Below are 23,699 nucleotides of genomic sequence, written 5' to 3'. Positions count from 1 at the left end.
TTTGTTATACAGTGCGTATAAAAAAAACGGGACAGATTTGAAAAGTCTATAAACTTTTTGTTTCAAATTATGATGTCTATATTTTGGTGTTAATAGGTGCTCTGAAATCTTATCTTTCAATGGCCATTAAGAAATGTAGTTTCATTCATGCTTGAGCGAACACAGAGTGTTTTTGTCTGGGTTTAAAAAGGAGGCTTGCGCCAAAATGGCATAAAATGATAAATATGATGATCGGACTTCTTGCTAATCAGCAGACTTCCTCTTATCCTTTTCATTATCTTTGCCATAATTTTCAAATTATGCGGTCAAAATTCATTTTCAAATTTATTTGCTTAAATTGTTCTGTTGTTGCTTCTTTTTAATATGTTCTCTTTTAGCTTTGAATATTCCTTCTTCAAGCAAAAACAATTTTTTTCAAATCCTTTCATTGTGTGCTACAAAGGTTATGGTGCCTTTTGAACAGTGCCATACAGATGGGCGGGGGCTCGGGGATGCTCCCCTCCCCCCTCAATAAAAAAAATCATGACCAAGAAAAAAAATTGGAAAGGAAATTAACGGAAATATCGAAAGTAAAATATGGTATTATTTTCCGAATATTATGTCAAAATCTATCACAAAATTTGATATTGTAATAAAAATGTGGGGATATTTGTGTGCTCGCTTTGCTCGCTAACAACTTTTTAACACATTTTACCCGATCTGCCATATCTAGCTCCTTCAAAATCGACTCAATACACCATTGCCATTGAAAGACATGAATCCCTTCCTGTTTGTCCTGTCAAGCATATATTTAAACTTGGTCAAGGAATCAATAAACCCTTGAAAAATTGATTCATGTCTTTTAAAGGTACCATAACATAATTTGTTTCACATAATAAAAGGATTTGAATGATTACAAGTTTTTACCAATTAATAATGCAAATCTTCTTGCTTGGGTTGACAAGTCTTTTTTTTTCTTACTTATGAAGGAAAATTCAAAGGTAAAAGAACTTTAAATAAAAAAAAAATAATAATTCAAGTAAATCAATAAATTTTTTAATAAAATTTGACAGCATAATTCGAAAATTATGGCACAGATAATGAAAAGGTTAAGAGGAAGTCTTCTGATTAGCAAGAAGTCTGTTCATCATATTACTCATATTCTGCAATTCTGGCGCAAGCCTCTTTTTGGACCCCCGACAAAAACGTCCTGTGTTCGCTCAAGCATGAACAAAATTAATTTTTTTAAATTGCATTTAAAAGATAAGATTTCAGAGCATCTATTAACATCAAAATATAGATATCATGATTTGAAACAAATCTTTTATAGACTTGTCAAAACTGTCCCGCTTTTCTTGATACGCACTGTATATTGAGCAATTATCTAATACTATACTATAGTATCCTTGTTAATAATGAGGATTAAAAACACTCTACATTTCTAAGGAATCGTTTAAGAATCTGTATCTATAAATGATCACTGCTGGGCAGAATGTTAAAATTTACATTCTATAGTAAAGGTCAAGTCCACTACAACAAAAAGTTTATTTGAATGGAAAGAAAAAAACACTGAAAATTTCATGAAAATTGGCAGCTCTATGCACAATCTAACAGGTGATATGCAAATGAGAGTTGATCATGTCACACATTCACAATTGATTTGTATTTCATTGTATGAACTACAGAATATTTCAATTTTTGTTGATTTGACAATAAGAAAGCACTGTTGGAGCAGGAATCAAAACTTATTTAACACTATAATAAGGAAAAATAAATATATTTCGAATTCTATGCAATAAAATACAAAGTAATAGTAAACGGGTGACATTACTAGTTCCCTCATTAAGATACTGACAATGATTTATGTTTTAGTGTTAAGCTGAAATTAAGCAAACTTTTCAAATATCGTATTTTTCTTATTTTACATTTAATTATGATGAAACTTTCAGGGATGAATTTGTTCAATTTTCCTCTATTTATCAAATGCAACTCATTGTTTGACTGGACCTGACCTTCAGTAACATGATGGTGATATAATTGACATCCTAAAAATTAGAATATGATTGGTAGATTATTTGCTAGGCAACAAACAATCTTGTTGATTAGATATTCATGAAAAAAAATCGTGTTCATGTAAAGAATGCTCAAAGACCATTTGTCACCAGTATACAGTTCTTGATATATCTACACAGGTTCAGCTGTCTGTGGTGTTGCTGGTTTAGATTTTTCTGCTTCAGATTTACTCCCCGGCCTTCCTTTGATGGCATCGCTTTCTGATTCCTCTGCAATCCTTGAAAGGTTTCCTGACCTTGACTCCTGTGATGAAGACGTTTCACCTTCTGTTCCCGATGACGATCCTTCCTTTCCCTTCTCTTTCTCTCCCTCGCCAAACACCATCCCATCATCCTCTACTGGAGTTGGTTCTCCCTCGATGGAGGACTCTGGGGGAGGGGTATCTGCTTTAGGTGGGGGAAAGATAATATACCTCTCATGAATCAACTCATTGGTGATCTCATCCAGCTGGACCCGTACCTCAGGGGTAATCTGACGATCTTGGACAACTTCCCAGGCACCTTTCTGAAATTTGACAGGAAGGGAGAAGAAGATGTCCACTGGCAACTCATACCATCCTGAAAAAGGTGGGAAATGAAAATGATTATGAAGATTATTTACATTCATAAGATTTATTTTTTCATTTTTAAATGTCTTTACTTGTATCACAGTCAAAAGATGTTTGTTTTTTGTTTTTTTCTTTAATAGTAAAAGTTGAAGGCAGTTGTGGATCCAGTATGAGACACAAATAAGACAGGATGAATTTTGTTGCTTTCCATCAGGCATCAAAGGAAGGCCGGGTAATAAGTTTTAAAACATAATCTGAAATTCCCATTGGGTAGTTTTACGGTTTAAATAGTTCCAAATGTGAGTCATTGTATGAAATCTATAAATTTTGCATTAACTTCCAGTTTTCACTGCTGCTATCTAAATACTTGTTGGATTAAAAAAAAAAACATTATTAATGTAGTTACCAGGGATGGTTTTGAAAGTGGGAGGGGGCCGGCTGACCATGCAAAAAGTCAAAATCAGATGGTCATTTTACGTTCTTGTACACAGTTTTGGAAGAAAGTGGGGGGCTGAAGCCCCCCCCCCCCCCCCCCATTTCCACGGCTCTGGTTATGTGTAGTAAACTTTTGAGTTGTAGCTTATATAAACACCAATCTGGATGTCTCAAACAACAACATCCATGGCAATTGTGAAAATCTGATCACAAATTTGAAATGAATATCTAAACCCACCAAAGATCAATTTTTTTGCAACTGCTATTTTGATTTTCCTCCTGTAAAAATATATTGTCAAACCTGTTTGTAACCTATGGAGAAAATTTCATGTAATTTGGGAGTTTGATTGATTTTTGTTGGCTGAGAAGCAAATTTGGTACCTGTCAAACAAAGCATACCTTATTAGATTAAAAATCCAACAAGTTCTTTCATGAAATGGTCTGCAGGTTGTTTTATTCAATTATTATGATACTATCTACATTCATATTTTATTGTGACTTGGGTATTTTTTAAAGAGTATGCTCATATACATCACAATTTCCCTCATGTCTTTCAGTTCCTTTTTTTCATCTTAATAGTGTTTATTTAACAAAGAAAAAACGTTCTTTAGTGATACTTTCAATTCTTTTATTGATACAAATTTAGAATGAATGTCTAGGTTATGCAAGGAGAGCTTACCATCTGAATAAACTCCCAGTGAAAATACTTCTTTATCAGGTGATCCATTGAACCAGTGGTTAAGAACACTGGTCACAGCATGAGCCTCTGACATGGCAACTTTGTGATTCAGCATGGTTTCCAAAGCACTGGGGTGGTTCTGAAGAAGTTGAGAATACTCTGTCTGGAGCCATTTTTCATCATGAACAACTTCTGTCACAGGCCTTGAGAATGAAGGTGGACCCCAAACAGCTCCCTCATACTTGAACACACGAGCTTCTGAGATGTCATTATGAGTAATACCCCCAATGTTTCCCCAGATGATCAAATCAGCCACGCTCCCAGAATTGACGTTGATCTTCCTAGCTATGGCTGCCTTTGCTCGATTCTCCTGAAGTCGTGGGGTAATTGTAATGTTCTGTCGGGCAATCCTTGGGGCACTGTGTTTGAGCATGAGTGCAGAAAAGTTCAGTTTGCCTTTACCACTGATCAAGACCTTGACATCTTGATCGGCATATTGGTTCAAAATGCGTCCATACTGAGCAAACTGTGCACAACCTTCTTGGCTGACACCCCCAAGCTTGGCACTTTCTTCTTCTGTCAAACAAAACTCATCAAGAAACACTGCAACATGTACACCAGTAAGAGCTGCTGTGGCATCTGTGTGAACCTTTACATTCCTCAGCAATGGACAAGCTAGGTCAAATGCTTCCATGCATTGTCCCTCTACAAATTCCTTGTCTACAGGTTTTGTCAAGAGTCTAATGCTCACTTCCTTGTCATGTCCCAGAACATCGCCTCTTGCTATTTCATTGACCATGTGATAGGCTATAGGACTAGATGAATTTGTGATGCATACTTGAAGAGGCTTACTCATGCTTAGTCTATGCTGTTCCTCCACGTCAACAACAACTTTTGTCTCCAAATTCTCAGATGCAATTTTGGTCATGTCAATGCTCATTTGCTCAGATGAGATACCATAATAGCTATAGGCATATTCTTGGAATTCGTTGGAGCCACCTATAAGGACTCCTTTTCCACCTCTTTCAATAAGTTCTCTCCAAACGATTGGTGATTTCTTGAATGACCAGTTGTTCTGTTTGCATTGTTGTTGTAGCCAATCCTGTACATATTGATGAAAGATGAAACGATATGCATTTAAACATTATTCATTAACGAACATAATCTTTAGATGAAATTTCAGTATTTCATCAAGTGAGAGGAAAGCTACATGTATTTGACTCAAGAAGGTACATGGAGATGGTTAACAACTTAACATGAATAAATTAATATTCAATCCACTTACAATAAGTTTAAGATTAAAATAAATAAAATAGTTTTAAGTTAACATGACTTGGTCACTAAAATTTGTAATAATCAATCAGAGCTATAACTGTACCAGTGCAAAATATATCTAAACCTCAGAAATGCTTAATTTCTTTCAATTAATAAATTAACAAGAAAGTAAATCAATTTTCCAAAGACTTTGAATTAGATATGAAGATACATACCTCCCATTCTGCTGGTTGTTTAACAATCTTGTGTACAGAAAAATCCTGCAAAGTGGCTTTCAGTTCATCTGCAAGGAGTTCCACTTTCGCATAGTAAGGGCAGTTTGCCCTGCCTGTAATATATACAAAGTCAATTTCTTTATGAAAACCAAATTCACAGGTTATCGATTCATGCAGAGTGATAAACCTTAAAGGTAATTATCAGTGTTTGATTACCATGTGTATATACTTGGAAGCTTCATGTAAATGGATTTCTGACTGTGCAGTAAAATTTTAATGAATTTGCCCATAAAAGGACACATTGTTAATAAGACACATACCACTGATGTTAATTTTTATAACATGTAACTGATAGGATAACACCATCAAACAATATTACATAATTTAATTTTCCATGCAGAGTATAAAGAATGTTCTCTACCCAATAGACAATAGTCACTTTGGAACAACAGTTTGAAATATATTAGGTAAATCTCTGAGGCAGTTTAACTTTAGCCATGGTCCAACTCTGTACTGGAATAGTGGAAAGCCAAATATATAAAAATTGTTTTGCATCTCATGTTGACTGTGTACTTTCACTTGCAAAAAGAAACTCTCCCTGACAGATACAGTCTATCAATTGGATTGAGTACCAAATATGCTGTTGGCTAAACCTATATCAAACCACAACTTCAGAGTTTACATTGAAGTTGAATATAGAATACAGGCAAGCCCGTTTTATTTACTCATATTGCAAAATTCGTATAATTGCTTAATTGAAAAGATCAAACAATCAATAACTTGTGAAAAACCTGAATACATGTATTTTGACCATATACTGTACATGAACTTATTAGGTAAGGTGCCCTAACTGGTCTTGTTATGCCCTCGTCCACAGTTCATACCAACTACATATTTGCAGTAGAAGTATATTAGTAATAGAAGTATTCAAAGGTTGTGAAAAAACAAACCAATTATGCAGACATATAGGCACCAATGCTTTATGCAAATTGTATTGTCTTGACATTGTTTTGTACATACTGCATAAATTTGCAGGCAAATCAGCCAGATGCAGTTTCTCATAAACTTTTGATCTAATGAATTTGTTGAGATTTTAACATTATCTTTTTTTTAAACAATTGCTTGAAATTCAAGCTCTAAATTATAACAAGCTTTTCTGCAATAGGCCTATTCATTGTGACAAATGCAAATGTATGATGTCGAGTTAGGGAAAGCTGTGATTCCCCATCTCAACATCATGCATATGGTATACTGTAGAGAAACTGAAAAGCATTTGGGTATTGTGCAAAACTCATAAACAAAAATATCTACCAATAAAAAATCTTCATTCATTGGACAGACAAAACTTGACTTTTGTTTTTGTTGGAATTGGATGAAATCACTTCTAAACAAGAACTTGGAATCAAAAGATCAGGATGATGGGCAAGACTCCATGAATCGTGACATTGCCAGATTTACAAGATGAGAGTATGAAGGGGGCCCCATATTTGTGCTCCTAAAAACTTTAACTTAAGATTAAACATGAACTTCTTTTAATTCCACAAATATTTTCAGTTGATAATATTCCTTATATTCTTCATAAGTGTGCCAAATATCTCGTAAAAATATTAGAGAGATATGATTTTTTTTTAAACCTCATCCAGTCATTTTTAGATCAAACAATAAATGGTGCCTAAATTCTGCCCACCCTCTAACTTTACACACAATTCAGGGATTTAAATGAAAAAAAATGTATCTTGAGGCTGTTACATGAAGTGCTTGAAATTCAATATTTTCCAACATCTTTAGTCAGATTGTTTGAATATTTATAGATACATGTACATGCATTGCAGGTGTTAATTCTGTGGACGTTGTAGGCCAGATCTTCTCCTATTAGACCACGCCATCTTGGTTAAGTGAAATCTTTTGTTTTATTTACATTTCACTAGGAATAATAAAGGGGTCTATCGACGGTTACCCAGGAGTCTTGATTGCATCCACAATCCTGGGGCTCGTTACGAAAAGCCATGGCAATTTTGCGATGTCGTTTGGTATCGTATCAGAAAAATATTTAGTCTTCATTGTCACTCAAACTTTTTCGACTTTTCATAAAATCATATAGTTCAATAAATGGAGATCAAATGATTTTTTATTTATTACTGAATGTAGAATTGATGCATGGACCTTACGTTATGAGGAAAAAGAAAAAAAAACTTTTAGGATTCACAAACGTTCATAACTGGATTAAATTGAAATTTTCATTATTTCCTTTATCGAGAACACAGTGCCATTTTAGAGACACCTTTCAATAATATTTCAACGAAGGAGATCCTTGTCCGACATAAGAATTGAAGTAACCAAGTAATTTCGACATTGTATTACATGTAGTTCAATATTCGGTATTTTTATAGAATACTTATTTATAGTGATAATTTTGCAAATTATGCTTTAAATGTTATTTGTTGAGGTCAAAAGAGGGTTTGAAAGGAGTACCTGGGTAAACAAAATTGATGTGTCTGCTGTATGAGACTAAAAGGAAAATATGAGAGGCTGCGTGTGAAAAATTTAATTTTTTTTATTTGATTTGTCAGATATGACGCAAGAAATGCAAATGCGAGTGTTTAGACTTCAGTATAAACATAGGGGCCTACCTTTGCATGAATAGTAACTGAAGACAAGCAAAATATGAAATTTGCTGCAACCATGTCAAGTGGGTAAAGTAGTGCTTTGCAATAATAAAACAGAAAAATGTGTGAAATCAATCCGTAATGGAAAAAAAAATACTATTTACCGGTACAATATTTACTATATCCAAAATAATATATGTTCAAAATTTCAAAGTTGAGGAGTCGAGATGTACATTATTGCTTTAACATGACAAAAAGGGCCTCCCTACGATTTAAAATGCACCTTTTTGTATGGACTTTCCATAACGTTTTCTTTTATAATGATTGTGATGGATTCGTAAGCTATATAGGCCTAATCTATATTTTAAATTCAATATTTCATTACTGCAGATTTTTTTTTTCACTCATCATCTCAAGTTATATGTAGCACAAATCCAACAATTTCCATTCATTAAAATTAATCTCGGCAAAAAAAAACTAATGATAATGAAAATGGAATAGAAATAAATAAATGATTTATGTTTAGTAACATCTTAGTTTTGTACCGTTTTTTTTTGCTGAACGTTATATAAACATGTTTTCTTTATCCGAGCTCAGACCTTCGCGTATACATGCGCATGCAATGACATTGATTGGCAATGTTTTAAATCACCAATTTTGAGGCTAACCGGAGGATGGATATAGAGAGAAATTAGGATGAAAAGAAATTAAGCTTATTAGTAGGGAGACCGCAAAATTTTTCTATCTCATCAACCACTTCATTAAACTGTCTGATTTTTCAGATCTTGATAAAAATAGTGCAAAATAGAAATCTACCAAATTTCATAGTAATCCATGAATCAGTTTTTGAGTAATAATTAAATGAATTTCGAATGAAATGAAATTCCACCAAATGCTCCCAATAGGCTCTGTAGTATAATTTGTCACAACATACACACAGCTGAAACACACGACCACACACAGAGTGCAGATATTTTGTGTGCAGTTTTGCATTGGGCTTTCTGGAGTAGTGGGGGAAGGGTATTTTGAAAGCAATTCTGACACTTGATCCTAAAGGAAATGTGAAAAATTAGTATTTCCATTGGATTTGCCGTATTCAATACTACAAAAACCCGCTAGTTTACAAAAATATGGTATTTTTATTCACAAGATACAAGACTTTGAACTTCCTTTTTTAATGCCACATCAAATTATGGTAGTAACCAAATGTAAAGTAGGCTATTTTATTGGAGCATTTTATTCTCTTTAATTTGATACCAAAATCATTAAATTTAGGATTTTAGATAACAGGATCATATGTCAGAAATGCGTTGAACTTTGATTTTTCCCTCAAATTTCCATGAACTTTTTTGGCTGTGTGAATGCGATGAAAAGGGCGAAATTTTTTGCTCTGTGTGCAGTTACCCTATTATATTTTATTAGTATTATTAATTTAATAAGGTAGTTGGTGTAGGATTTTCCCACCTTTGCCAAACTCGCTTTGCCACTTAGACTAGTATCAGAGCGAGTTTTGGACCTTGAGGTTCGGGTAGGTAGAGCGTAGTGTAGCGGTAGTGAAGTGGAGCCTGCACGAATGTGTCTTGACTCTTGAGGTACGGAACAATCTTACACTTATGGTGAGACTACCACATATCGACCACCTCTTTTGGAACGGACCACCTTGCGCACGTTAAAATTATTGCGTATTACAAACGATACGCGCGGGAGAGTAGGCGCAGTGTCCATAGAAACGGTAAGAATCGATTTTACGAGAAAAAAAGAAGCAACAAAAATAAAAATTTAGTAGAATTATTAGGATCCCTAATCGAAATTGTATTGACCAGACCCAAACCCCGCTGAAAAACCAAGAAATCCGATAGGAAACGGCTCTAGAAGTAGAACAAATATCCGTCGTCAATCGTAGAATCATGTGCCGGAGCTCGCAGTGGAACTGGAACTGGAAGTAGTGAGACGATCATTTAGCATGTTGACATCATAGAACTGATTTGGAAGAGTAAAAATATTTCGCCACCACGACAAGAATCGGCCGTAAACTTAATGTACTGCGGGTGGTCGGTTTCAAAAGACGGGTGCAAATGAGCAAATGTAAAACCGTCGTATTCGTTGTTCGTCGACATACATATTAGTAGTATTACGAGGATTGAAATTGAATCGGAGACGGAGTCGCCGAGTGAGACATGGGAATCTGATCTGCTCAATTTTCTGCCCAAATGAGATGAAAACTTGGTAAAATTGATGAATATTTTCGCAGATACGATGCTTAGAAGATTAGGTGGTCGATAAGGGATCCAACCATAGGCCCTACAGCGTTTTTTTTTTACAGCGTTGGCCGTTGCCCGTTTGGTACCGATAATTAATCCCAACATAAATTGCAACATATGGGACCGTATTGTGAGGAACGACGGCGGTAACTGTTGAACCATCATCAAACTCTTCTTGTTGTTTCACATTAACTATCTCTTTAAGCCCTAGGCCTATTCATTATTCACATATGAAAAAGTACAAATTTCGAAAATGTGATCAGCAATACAAAAAGACCTATGAACTACATTCAATTCATTCTCACCCGCAATTACAAATTTCGCCATTTTCCCCCGTGAGAAGTTGTTTTCTGTTGCCAAGCACCGTAACTGAAGTTGGAGAACAAAAATCAACAACAACATAATATGCGCCAATGAACGTAGAGGGCAGCAACACACAAGCAGAGTTATCAATAGATAATTAATAACTCTGACAAGCGTGTTGCTATTAGGAAGGTCTTTGGAAGGTCCACTCGATACGCGCATACAAATGAAGTGCGCGAGCAATTTGGTAGTCATGCCAACGAAACCATGATCCGATACAATACACTCACGGAGTGACAGCAAAATATAGGTAAACTAATAGATTATGACAATAGTAGATTAAAACAATGAAAACAAAAAATATATAAAAAATTAAATAATGTACCAAATTCTTAAAATAATATATCACTAAATTATTGTCACAATTTGTTTGTACATCTTCAGTAAAACAGGATTAAATTCTGTCATAAATAAAGCAGTCTGCTAATTTCACCCGGATTTAGCCAAGTCATTTTGTGACCACCATAGAGATGTATAGTATACATCTCTATGGTGACCACCGAAAACCTCTCAGAGCACTTTTTTAGTAGATTGTAGAGTTGATTTATTTTCATTTCCTCTTTATCATTATTTTTGCTTGAAATGTTTTTACATTAAATATCATGCTTAAAAATATGAAATACTTGTTCATGTATTTTTCATAAAATATTACATGGTGGTGACAACAGTTTTATGACTTTGCATATCAATATGATAACAAGTATACGTGAGGTTGATACGTCTTCATCTAAATTTCGCTGCACCATAATGCGCCTACACAATCCAGCACCGCCTCTTATACAAGCGCCATGGCTGGCATGGCATGACCGCGCCGGCGCCCCGGGCCGGTCGGTGCTGAGGTAGGGTACGGTGGGCTGCATGCATATGCTAACACAAATTTTTGTAAAATTATGAAATGAAAAAAGTAGATGTGACATAGACCTTCGCCCCTTGATAGTTCGTCTCAAGTCAAGACCCGTCGGAATATACATAGCTCGATAATGAACCAGATAATTGCTGTCTAATATTATGTCTAACGTTAGACTGGGTCTGGGACTTGGCTTTGCTGTTTAGTGGTCGTATTCGATCTTGCCTGATGGATTGCAAAATGTGGGTTGGATTTGTGGATATAGCATAATTATTTTAGATTTTCAGACTACAATCTACACTCTAAGTGAAAATTAAAATTCTAACCTTGAATATTTATCGTTGCTCATCCGCCATAGTGCCACATCAATGACAGACCAAGTCTATATCTTTCAAGTCGAGTCGCGTCGAGATTATCATGCCAGTGCAGTGCAGTCAGCATTATCATTCACGCAGCGCAGTACGCGCACCGAGGTACAGGTGACCGGGGAAGTTTCGGCGCGGCCAGACCAGAACATCACGGTCTTGGCTCTGGCGTTAGCTTGTGTAGAGTTGGTAGGGGCAGCGAAATTAAGCAGAAGAACGGTAACACAAATGTCATCAGTCTATATATGTATTTTTATTGCCATGTAAACTACAAAAATCATGATTACCTTTTGTTTTAAAATTTTTAAAAAATACAAATATTATTATCAATAATAAATAGTAAAATTGAACAAACGAAAAAAAATCAACTCTACAATCTTCCAAAAAAGTGCTCTGGGAGAAAATGGTCACAAAATCTGAGCGGAGTGGACCTTCCTAAAAGCAATACTGCAAAGTGTTGCTGCCCTCTACGTTCGTTGATATGCGCTAAAAAAGTCGATAACTCCACTGGCAAAAGGAAAAGGTAAAATATTATTTGAATTCGGCTCAATACAAATTCGAGGAGTAACCTGACACCAAAAATAAATCTGTATAATATTATGTTTAGATCTAGGCCCAAAAGACTTTTCATTGCATGAGCCCAGCATTTGGCGCAGCTGAATTTACTTTGCATAAAAACCGATTTTTACTTTGATCATGTGCCGATTTTACTCTGTTGTTGATGAACAGGCATATTCCTGCAAGGTCAAAGTAATATAAGTAAATAAGTTGTGAATTAAAGAAATTTTCCTATTTTCCTATTCTTTTTATTAATTATTTGCTATGCATGCAGCTAAAGAGGCTTTGAGGCGGACCTTCACAATTTCAAAAGTTTTCTTTATTACTCAATCGAATAGCGCTCCATAACACCCCCATGACACACAATTCATGTCATGCCCTATCAGACCATGTTCTCAAAGAAGTAGACCCGCGTAAGCCAAACATTTTGAGGGGGGCATATTTGGCATATCGGGCAAATTTTATTGTAAAAAAATTGTGAGAGAGCGAATCAAACGAGCAAAATTCCTTTTTTTTTCTTTAAAAAAAAAGAATAAATGGTTATCACTCAAAACGTAAGGTCATTTAGTCCAAAATAAGTGTATTATATCGATTGTGAATGATGTATTTTTCTCCATCATAAAAGACCTAAAATAGTAGGGGGCATTTGATATTGTGTCCCCCCTATTATTTTTTGGTAGGGGGTACGCGTCCTCCCTGTCCCCCCTGGGATTGCCGCCCATGCATAAACATTGGGGTGGATTAATTTCCCGGGGGGCACTTACATTGACTAGTGGATACCAGTCTCACAAGTGGATACCCCCCCCCAAAAAAAAAAAAAAAAAAAAAAAACACGTAAAAAGGATGTCTTCAAGATATAGGGTTAGGGGTAAATTCAGGCAATACTTGCCAAGTAATTGCAAGGGTATCGTTCTGTTTCCAATACGTGTTAAGGATAGGGTTTCACACGCCAATACTTGTTAAGGGGTGCATTTTCAGAATACGGAAAATACTTGTTTAGGGTGCTTTTCGAGACCCCATGGTCGTGCATGGTATCCACTCGTCAATGAAAGTGCCCCCCACCCCGGGATTAATTCAGTGATAAAAATAGAGTTAGTGAGTAAAGTAAACATAAAGACCATCAATCATTTCTCACGTTGATAAAGGCTAACCATCCCTTTAAAAACACAGACAATTTCCATTTTCATTGATGAATCTCAACCAGTGGCGTAATGGGGACTCAGTGGGGGGGAGAGAGAGAGAAAGGGAAGGAAAGGAGATAATGAAATATGATACTATTTTCTGAAAATTATGTTAAAATCTATCACAAAATTAGATATTTGTAATAAAAATGTTAAATTTTTGCTCAAAATTTTTGGTTCAAATTATGTCACTGGGAGATAACCTATACCTAATATTGTTATCCTTCCCCGACGAAAAAAAGTGAATATCATTTGATTATATTAGGAACGGCTGGCAAGGTGTGAAATTAAGGAAATGTTATACTCACACACATAGGGGAGAGCATGGCCAGTCCGTCCGCCTTTTTTCTCGCTCTTTTAGAATCGTCATTTCTTTAGCAGAAGGGTTGTGCTTTATAGGATGTATAAAGGTCTAGGTAATTAATATATAATTATATATGCACTCATTCATACTTTTACTCAAAGCGCGCTATTCACAACAGACTTTGCGCACCTAGCAGCAGTTACCCCCGGAGTAACCCTAGTCACGCTGAGATATATATATTATATATATATATATATATGTGTGTGTGTGTGTGCGTGTGTGTGTGGGGGGGTGTGAGGGTGTGGGTGTACGTGTGTGAGAAATTATACATGTATATATACAACAACTTTGGCAACTCTTGAGTCTTGTATTTAAATATTTTGTGAAAGAAATGAATAAAGAAAACAATGGTAGGCGTAGCTTAAATCAAGGTTCCCCAGAGCTAGCTGCCCTTTAGAAAAAATTAAATGATGCCAAAAAAGGAATCGAAAAGCCCGGGCCCCCAGCTTTGAACGCCGGTGCCTTAACCACTAGACCACATATACCGTTAGTTGCTCGGGCAACCCTGATCCAGTTGACCGTCAGATTTTCGACACCACCAATTAAATTTCCTTTATCGGGTGTAGGTGAGTTTCGAACAGTGACAATAAGCCGCCAAAGGGCAGATAGCTCTGGGGAACGTTGATTTAAGGTACGCCTACCATGGTACTCTTCATTCATATTTTGAATACAAGTCAAGAGTTGGAAAAGCTGTTGTACATGTATAATTTTTCATATTTTGTATGATGTGTCCCATACATGTATAACAATAGCTTTGATCCAGCAGCTGAGGCATGGTGGCTTGTCATTGTTCGAAAGCTGGGGGCCCGGGTTCGATTACAATCAGAGACATTATTTTCGACATCACCAATTTATATCATGTTGACAAAATTTGACAGCAAATTTGAATTTTATTGGCAAAGGGAGCTAAATCCAAAACATTTCAAAAAACAGCTAAATCCACTAAAATAGATTAAGATTGTTTAAAGGGCAAGTCTACCCCAATAATTTTTTTATTTGAATAAATAGAGAAAAATCTATCAAGACAAAACTGAAAATTTCATAAAAATCGGATGTAAATCAAGAAAGTATATATGACATTTTAAATTTCGCTTATTTTTCATAAAATATATAGTTATATGCACAATGAGAGAGTCGATGATATCCCTCACTCACTATTTCTTTTGTTGTTTAATGTTTGAATTACATAATATTTCAAGTTTTACTGATGTAACAATAAGGACCAACTTAATTGACTGAACCATGAAATGTAAAAGAATGGTAATTCTACTACAAAGAGGAACTAAACTTTGTTTCACTGGACTGGACAATGAGGAGAAAATTTGATAATTTTATATTTCATATGATAAAAAACACAAGAAATAGTGAATGGGTGAGTGAGTGAGTGAGTGAGTGAGTGAGTGAGTGAGTGAGTGAGTGAGTGAGTGACAACATCAGTTACCTAATTTACATACCAAGCAGGATGTGCATAACTGTTTTATAAAATTAAGCAAACCGATTTTGATGAAATTTTCAGTAATATACTGATTGAATTTTCTCTTTTTATTCAAATCAACTTTTTTTTTTTACTTGTCCTTTAATATTTTACCTCTGTATGCATTCAGATTTAAGTACATGTTGGGGATACAAGTTCACAACTTCAGTGTAATTTTTTATGAAAATAACAAAATTTACTATTTTCATGAATATTGTTTTGGATTCGGCACTAAAATGAACTGATGAAAAAAAATAGGGCCTGTCATTTTTTTAAAATTCTCAATGGATAAATTAATATTAGTACTCTGCTATCAATATGTGCCATGCTCAATTTCTATCATTAAACATACATTTACCAAAAATGGATATTCGACCAAGGTTTAATTACAAAAAAAGGCTAAATACATTTTTAAAAAATCTAAAATGCTTAAAATGTTATATTGAATGCCAGATGTTTAAAAACAAGATAAAATCAGTAAATAACGGAAAATGGTGATTTAATTAAAACAACCAAAACCCTTGATTTACATATTACAACGCTACGTGGATTTATATAGCTCCTCCTTTAGACACAGAGGTGCTTTGATACAACCACCTCTATAACTTATGAAGAAAACTCTTCATAATACGGTACGGTACCGGTACGTACTTTTTTTGTTTTGTTTTGAATGATATTTTATTTTCTTCCTCTTTCAAATCAATAAGTTTACAATCACAATTCATATAAATCAAGATTTTGTATAAGTATACGAAACAAAATAATGAATATATCAATGAGATTACAATTTTTCAGAATTATTACAAATGAAGTTGACTCCCAGGTAAAAAAACCAGTTGAAACCAATTGAAATTTTAACTGGTTTCAACTGGAGTCAACTGGTACCAGTTGAAACCAATTGGCACAACTGGTAAACTCCCACCATGCCAGTATATTCCAGTTGAAACCCATTGTCCCAACTGGACATGCTGAAAACATACAAGTTTATTCCAGTTGAAACCAATTAACTATACTGGTATAAATTAGTACACCAGTTAATACCAGTTAAAACCAATAGGCCTTTCTGGTTTATCTACCAATAGATTCCAGTTTAAAACCCATTAGCCAAACTGGACCATTTGATGCCAGTTGGAACCCATAGAAACCCAATGGGTGTATATACCAGTTAATGCCAGCTTAAACCCATAAACCATACTGGTATATCATTAAACCAATTGATACCAGTTAGAACCAACATGCATTACTGGTATACCTACCAGTTGATTCCAGTTAAAACCCATAAACCAAACTGGATCAGAGTGTTCCAGTTGGAACCCATAGACCTCCCATAACCCCACTTGAAACCCATTAACCATACTGGAATATCAAACCAATTGATACCAGTTAGAACCAATATAGGCATTACTGGCATATCTACCAGCTGATTCCAGTTAAAAGCCATAAACCATACTGGAGCAGATTATACCAGTTGGAACCCATAGACCTCCCATAACCCACTAGAAACCCATTAACCATACTGGAATTTCAAACGAATTATTGATACCAGTTAAACCAGCATACATTACTGGTATACTACCAGCTGATTCCAGTTAAAACCCATAAACCAAACTGGAACATATTTTACCAGTTGGAACCCATAGACCTCCCATAACCCACTTGAAACCCATCAACCATACTGGAATATCAAACCAATTGATACCAGTTAAAATCAACATACATTACTGGTATACTACCAGTTGATTCCAGTTAAAACCCATAAATCAATTAAACTGGGACATATTTTACCAGTTGGAACCCATAGACCTCCCATAACCCACTTGAAACCCATTTACCATACTGGAATATCAAACCAATTGATACCAGTTAGAACCAATAGGCATTACCAGTATATATCTACCAGCTGATTTCAGCTAAAACCCATAAACCAAACTGGAACAGATTATACCAGTTGGAACCCATAGGCCACCCATAACCCACTTGAAACCCATTAACCATACTGGAATATCAAACCAAATGATACCAGTTAGAACCAATAGGACTTACCAGTTGATTCTAGTAAGAACCCGTATATACATATATAATATATACATATATATATATGTATATTAGAGGCATAGTGGTAATGCATTGTACTTATTTCCAACAGAGTTTATATATATAAATATATATATTATATAAGAACTATGTTTTCATACCTTTGTTGTTTTATTTGTCGCTTCTCTTAAACTGTAACTGACTTTTGAAATATTTTTGTAATTGTTGATATCTGCAGTAATCATTCAAATTTCTTATCCGACAAGTCACTGGCTCAATATAGCTGTAACCCACTTTACATTAATATTTATATTTTTTGTACAGATCATATTACTTCAAAGTCCTCTTATCTTTGTTTTTAATTCCTTTTGAGATAATTCTTTATGATTATCATTCATTAATGTGTTTCCTATAACTATTATTATTGTTACCATCAACAAAGCGTTACTTTTCTTTAAAAAAAGAAAGTATTATATTGATACAATCCACTCTTTAATCTACATGTATTGTTATTCATTCAACATTGGTTAAATATATATTTATGTGAAAATGTTCATTATGTTAAAGGTATATACATTTAGCCTACTCCCAACCTTTGCCCGTTCCTGCTTTTGACATTACTCCCCCCCCTCCCTGTATACTTTGTATCCCCTTTCCAATATTATACATTAGTATACTTTGTTATTTTTTTGTTGCTTATTTGTTTACTGAAATTTTGCTCTGTACAAATTCATGTAATTCAGCCTTTTACCACAATAAATGCCATGCATTTATCCATCCTATACACAGCTCGATTGAGGATAAGAGGGAAAAAATATCTACATAATAACTAACTTAATTATTCTTTATGTTAATTTTAATATTTCCACCTTGAAAAGTTTCATTAAAGTATGTGGTTCGATATTACCATATAACTTAAATCGAAACATGTTATTCTCAGTGAAATTTTCTAGTTTACATTAAAAAAATTGTTATCCTAGATATTTGTTGCGAGAAAAAAATTTCTTCCTATTTAATCCCTTTTTTCTAATTTAAGTTAAAGAGGACTATTTTACACTATTTTTACAAATCATATAAAAATTAATGTATTTTTCTTTTTTTAACTCACTGATATTTAAAAAATATTTTTGAAGGTGAATAGAATAGCTATTTTTTTCTATTTATAACGCGCATATTTATTGCTAGTTTACAACCTTGCCATGTTAAGCAAGGCTATCTTTATCTTTCAAAGAAAAAGAAAATAAATAAAATATAAATAAAGAACAAATATTAAGCTAATTCATTCTTAAACTTTCAAAGAAAAAAAAAAGCTCCAAAAGCAGAGGCAAAAATCGTCATTTCTTGACTGGTTGCCAACCAAAACCAAACAAGAAGAAATGTTTATGTTAAGAAGTTCGTATATCTATTTTAAAACTTCTTTCTTGCTTTAGACCCCCCCCCCCTTCGTTATTCCTGACTCAGCAGATCTTCCTTCAATCACCGGGCGCGGGCGGGCCTGCGCATGCGCACTGAGTGCCACTGATCGCTATCGTCCGTATAATTATGCAAATTAACCAGCGCCGCCAAACGCAAACCGCCAATCTAATTTGAATTTGAAAGAGCCATCTTCGATCGCCGCGCCGTTAATTTGCACCGCACTTTTATCGAGTGCTAGTGCGATGAAGAAGGGTAAAGAAGGCCGTTTTAATAATAATTCAACCACTGAAATCACACGGACCAGATTTGGACAATGACTTGAAAGCTAAGACATTCGCAGTAGGCTCTACAGGTAAGTTAACAATTTTCTATGATTTTCTTTTCGTAGTTTGTTAAATGGCGCGGCTCGCAGCTAGCTGCGGGGCTAGCTGTAACGTTAGAGTTCGTCAGGACATCCTGTGTTACTGCCCCTCAGCGCTGCCTGCCGGCCGCGACTAGCCGGGCGTGGATGTGTGGCTGCCATGCCGGTGCAAGTCGGCGCACATACATCATATTGACCTTACGATTTGTGTTAAGATTTAACATGAATTTCTTTTTATTTCACAAAATCTTTCAGTTGATATTGTTCCATATATTGTTATAAGTAAATGAGAGAGATATGTGATCGAATGTGAAACTGATTTTCTTGGTCTTGGAAAAAATCTGAGACTCAGCCAGTTATGATTTTCAATTTCAGATTTAACATTATGATAGTGGCCAGCGCCTCGTGTCTGCGCACCAATCACTTTACACACGATTTGAGGATTTTGATGAGATTTTGAAATGCCGAAAATCGAAATTCATTATTTTTTTAAGAGTCTGATTTTTTTCATGAATAGCTGTTTATCACTTTTTGACTGTGTATTTCAGGAGAGAGGGAGACCCAAAACCACCTGGAGTCATACTGAGCCTCGAGGAGGAGATGAAGTCAGTGAACATGACCTGGGGTACCGGTAGTTTCCAGAAGAAGGCCCAGCTCAGAACCGCCAGGAGTGGAGATCCGAATACTTCGTTGCTGCCCTCCATATGAGGAGGCTGTAAGTTAGGTAATTCAGATGTTTTCTTTTGGGGTCTTTGTTTATCTTCTATTATGAGAATTATGGAAAAGAGATGGTGATTTAATGGTTTTAAAGATGTAAAATATGAAATTCTAGCACTTTTTTTAGGCCTAATATGAGTTCGGACACCCTACTTATAATTTTTTTTTGAGGAGCACGATATTTTTGTACATGACCCAAGCCTAGTTTCACCACAGATTAATTAATAGCTACACAGCTGTTGCATTTACAATTTTAATAACAATCTACAACAATTGAGCATTTTATAAAATTGAGTGTGTCTAGGAAAGCAAATTCGGAGGCATAAGGAGAGCCATTTATTGAGCTCCATGGAATTATAAACATGAAGGACTGATCTCTGCGACATCGATTTCAGAAGTATTCCCAAGACCAAGTGAACTTACTCATTTTTTAAATAAATATGATGATGTGCTGTTTATCATTATAGTTGAATCATTGATTCACAATCCCATGTATTTTTCTTAATGTGCAAATGGAATTTTACAACACTCTGTAGTAACCCTTGCCCGCCTTAGGTGTAGACATGTATTTGCTATTCACTGTAATATAGACGTATTTTTATTCACTGTTCACTGTACTGATTATTTTTCTCTCCATTGTTTAAAAAAAAATTATTCAGATACATCGCATCTACCAGCAAAGAACGTGTGCCAGTACAGGGAAGGAATGTACCTGTCGCACGTGAACTCTTCAGAGGCAGTGAGGACAACAAGATCTGCAAGCAAGTGATCCTTTTTGTAAGAAAATTTCCAATTTGTACATTTCACAATTAATTTTTTTTAAAGCCTTTGTACACATTTAGAGTATCAAGGCTTACAAAATGTAAAAATTAAATGTTTGCCCAAAAATCATTATGGGAAAGGTGGATTTCCGAGGAAAAATCAAATCTATCTTTGTTTACACAGTTGTACGAGCAACCTTATAGGAGGCTTGTCTAGGCTCCGTGATGAAAATACAATGTAAAAATTGATTCACAATCCCATGTATTTTTCTTAAAGTGCAAATGGAATTTTACAACACTCTGTAGTAACCCTTGCCCGCCTTAGGTGTAGACATGTATTGCTATTCACTGTAATATATACGTATTTGTTATTCGCTGTTGTTCACTGTACTGATTATTTTTCTCTCCATTGTTTTTGAAAAAAATTCTTCAGATACATCGCATCTACCAGCAAAGAATGTGTGCCAGTAGAGGAAAGGAATGTACCTGTCGCACGTGAACTCTTCAGAGGCAGTGAGGACAAGATCTGCAAGCAAGTGATCCTTTTTGTAAGAAAATTTCCAATTTGTACATTTTACAATTAATTTTTTTTAAAGCCTTTGTACACATTTAGAGTATCAAGGCTTACAAAATGTAAAAATTTAATGTTTGCCCAAAAATCATTATGGGAAAGGTGGATTTCCGAGGGAAATCTATCTTTGTTTACACAGTTGTACGAGCAACCTTATAGAAGGCTTGTCTAGGCTCCGTGATGAAAATACAATGTAAAAATGATAAAATTATCTTCATGGAGTCCTCTAGGCTAGCCAGTGACATGGGCCCATGCCCATCAATTTTAATTCATGCTTTTGCATAACCAAATGGCGTGAATTTGGAACTGGAAGTATAATTTCAGATTGACCTCCGAAATGAAACGTGCACAATTAGTCTGAACTAAAATAACATTTCCTGAATTTTTTCTTAAATCTGGAGGCTGAAGTATTTTTTTATCTTTGAAATTAAATTGGTTCTCGTTGTTTTTTACCTCTGACTTACCAGTATGTGTGGGGGTACCGTAGAAGTAGAATTAAAGGGATGGTCCAGGCTGGAAACATATCTCAATAAATAGAGTAAAATTCACAGAGCAAAATGCTGAAAACTTGATCAAAATTTGATAACTAATTAAGGTTTTGAATTTTAAAGATTTGCATTATTCCGGTGAAATAGTTCTAGGCATGTCTTTATGAATATTCATTAGGTTGGCTGATGATGTCATATCCCAATTGCCCTTTTGTATTTTATTATATGAGATTAGGTTTATTAAGATATTTTTAACCAAGAACTATTGACAATTGGATTGACAACTGGATTGACAACTGATTAGGTGCATTAGTTATTGACGCAACTTATTTCATTACAATGGAGACGCATCATTTACACATGTATGAAAAAATCAAACATTTATGATTTCATCTAGTAACATAAAAAAAAGGAAAGTGGAGATGTGACATCAGCCCATCTAATGAATATTCATGACGAAGTGCATACAACTGTTTTCACAAAATATTGATAAACTTTAAAATTCAATAACTTCTTGTTATCCTATTTTGATGAAATTTTCATCATTTTGCTCTGTGAATTTTACTCAAGTATTATTTAGATGTAAATATTTTCGGCCCGGACCATCCCTTTAATCCTCGGATAAAATTTTGTATTTCATTTTTTTTTTGCTTTGTCTTGCGTTTTTAAACATGTTCTGGGAACTGCTTTTTGAAAGTTGTCAGCATTAACAAGTTGTCTTTTTCCGACAGTTACCATAGTAACAGTCAGAGGCCAGTGCTTCTCAGCCAATCAAAAGCAATGATTTCACTGAAATAGTCGGCACTGACAATCATGAAATACCCATCAGATGTTAGCAGATAATGTGCAACATAGACTCCTAGATACATATATGCAAACATACTTAGTCTAAGATTTTATTATTAAAATAAATGTATAGGTATAAGGTCGAGGCAATTTCATCTCTGCGATGTCAATTTCAGAAGTATTCCCAAGACCATGTGAACTTACTATACATGTTGTAATAAAAATGATGATGTGCTGTCTATCATTTATAATTGAATCATTGAAATATGGAACTTAGAGAAGTTTCACTATCCCATGTATTTTCTTTATGTGCAGATATAATTTTACACCACTGAAATTTTGTATTACGGTATTCACTGTACTTATTATTTTTCATTCCATTGGTTTTTTTTTCTAATCTTCAGACACATCGCATCTACCAGCAAAGATCAAGTGCCACTACAGGAAAGGAAGGTACCTGTTTCACGTTTCCTCTTCAGAGCCAGTGAGGGCCCCAAGATCTCAATGAATAATAATTAAACAAAGACTCCTTTATCATTCCTTTAAAAATAGTACATATTATTTATTGAAGGTAAATGCTTAGATGCATTATATTCAAATTTTGTCTCCAAGCTAGCATGTAAAAATTGGATTGACTACATATTTACTGTGTAAGTTAATGATCTTTGTTGACACATAATACAAGAATTATACACAGCATGTTACAGTTTGTAACATAATTTTCTTTCATTAAATTCCTAGTTTAAATACCATATAGATGTTTTTTTTTACTTTTGTCATTCTCTGATGTTTTTTGGTACAGATTTCAAGAGACTGAGGGATTGATTTACCAGAGCAAGTTTACAGTCCAATCCTGTTATATTGTGCATGTGGAAATTAACAAGGTTTCAATACAATGCTACAAATTTACCTTGATTCATTTCATCAGTCCTATGTGCAAGGATAATTATTTCACTTGTCCATGCACATTGTTATAACAGGAGTGGACATTCAATGTAAAGATAATTGAAGATAATTTATAATTGAAATAACCGCCTGAGAGGGGGGGGGGGGTGTTGGTACCAATATTCTAATGTGTGTGTGCGCAAGGAAAACGAAGGAGTGATTATATGAGAAGAGTAAAAGATCGGGAATGTACATATCCACATGATTCATTTTTGTTTATGCTATACATTGCAGGGTGTTTCTAACTGGTACCACTTGACAATTTATGTTTCCAACTGGTCCTAACTGGTGCTTCCAACTTGTTCTAACTGGCACCAGTTGACAACTGGTGTTTCCAACTGGTTTTAACTGGCACCAGTTGACAACTCATGTTTCCAACTGGTCCTAACTGGCACCAG

The 23,699-nt window shown here is 34.9% G+C and overlaps 1 protein-coding gene and 1 long non-coding RNA gene across 2 annotated transcripts; one reads left to right on the top strand and one right to left on the bottom strand.

Annotated features, from left to right (window-relative positions):
* Nucleotides 1–360: 360 nt before the first annotated feature.
* Nucleotides 361–10,464, bottom strand: LOC129257114 (putative malate dehydrogenase 1B). The gene is made up of 4 exons (XM_054895369.2): nucleotides 10,376–10,464; nucleotides 5,204–5,316; nucleotides 3,714–4,815; nucleotides 361–2,609 (listed from the first exon to the last, which is right to left on the bottom strand). Exons 1-4 carry the CDS (start codon nucleotides 10,395–10,397, stop codon nucleotides 2,164–2,166), a joined length of 1,683 nt encoding a protein of 560 aa, XP_054751344.2. The 5' UTR covers nucleotides 10,398–10,464; the 3' UTR covers nucleotides 361–2,163.
* Nucleotides 10,465–18,844: 8,380 nt separating this feature from the next.
* Nucleotides 18,845–23,112, top strand: LOC135153621 (uncharacterized). Its single transcript, XR_010293103.1, has 5 exons — nucleotides 18,845–19,024; nucleotides 19,582–19,757; nucleotides 20,410–20,527; nucleotides 20,945–21,059; nucleotides 22,761–23,112. It is a non-coding gene; the product is annotated as an uncharacterized LOC135153621 (long non-coding RNA).
* The last annotated feature ends 587 nt before the right edge of the window (nucleotides 23,113–23,699 follow it).

Source organism: Lytechinus pictus, chromosome 3, assembly GCF_037042905.1.
Source record: "Lytechinus pictus isolate F3 Inbred chromosome 3, Lp3.0, whole genome shotgun sequence".
In the NCBI taxonomy this organism is placed as follows: Eukaryota; Metazoa; Echinodermata; class Echinoidea; order Temnopleuroida; family Toxopneustidae; genus Lytechinus; species Lytechinus pictus.
The sequence above is the reverse complement of the archived record's forward strand: the minus strand, read 5'-3'. Positions and strand labels throughout refer to the sequence as shown.

Coding starts and splice junctions, on each gene's coding strand:
- LOC129257114 (XM_054895369.2), bottom strand. CDS start 10,397: ATGGCGAAATTTGTAATTGCGG. Junction 4,816..5,203: donor AACAACCAGCAGAATGGGAG/GTATGTATCTTC, acceptor CAATATGTACAG/GATTGGCTACAACAACAATG. Junction 2,610..3,713: donor ACTGGGAGTTTATTCAGATG/GTAAGCTCTCCT, acceptor CACCTTTTTCAG/GATGGTATGAGTTGCCAGTG.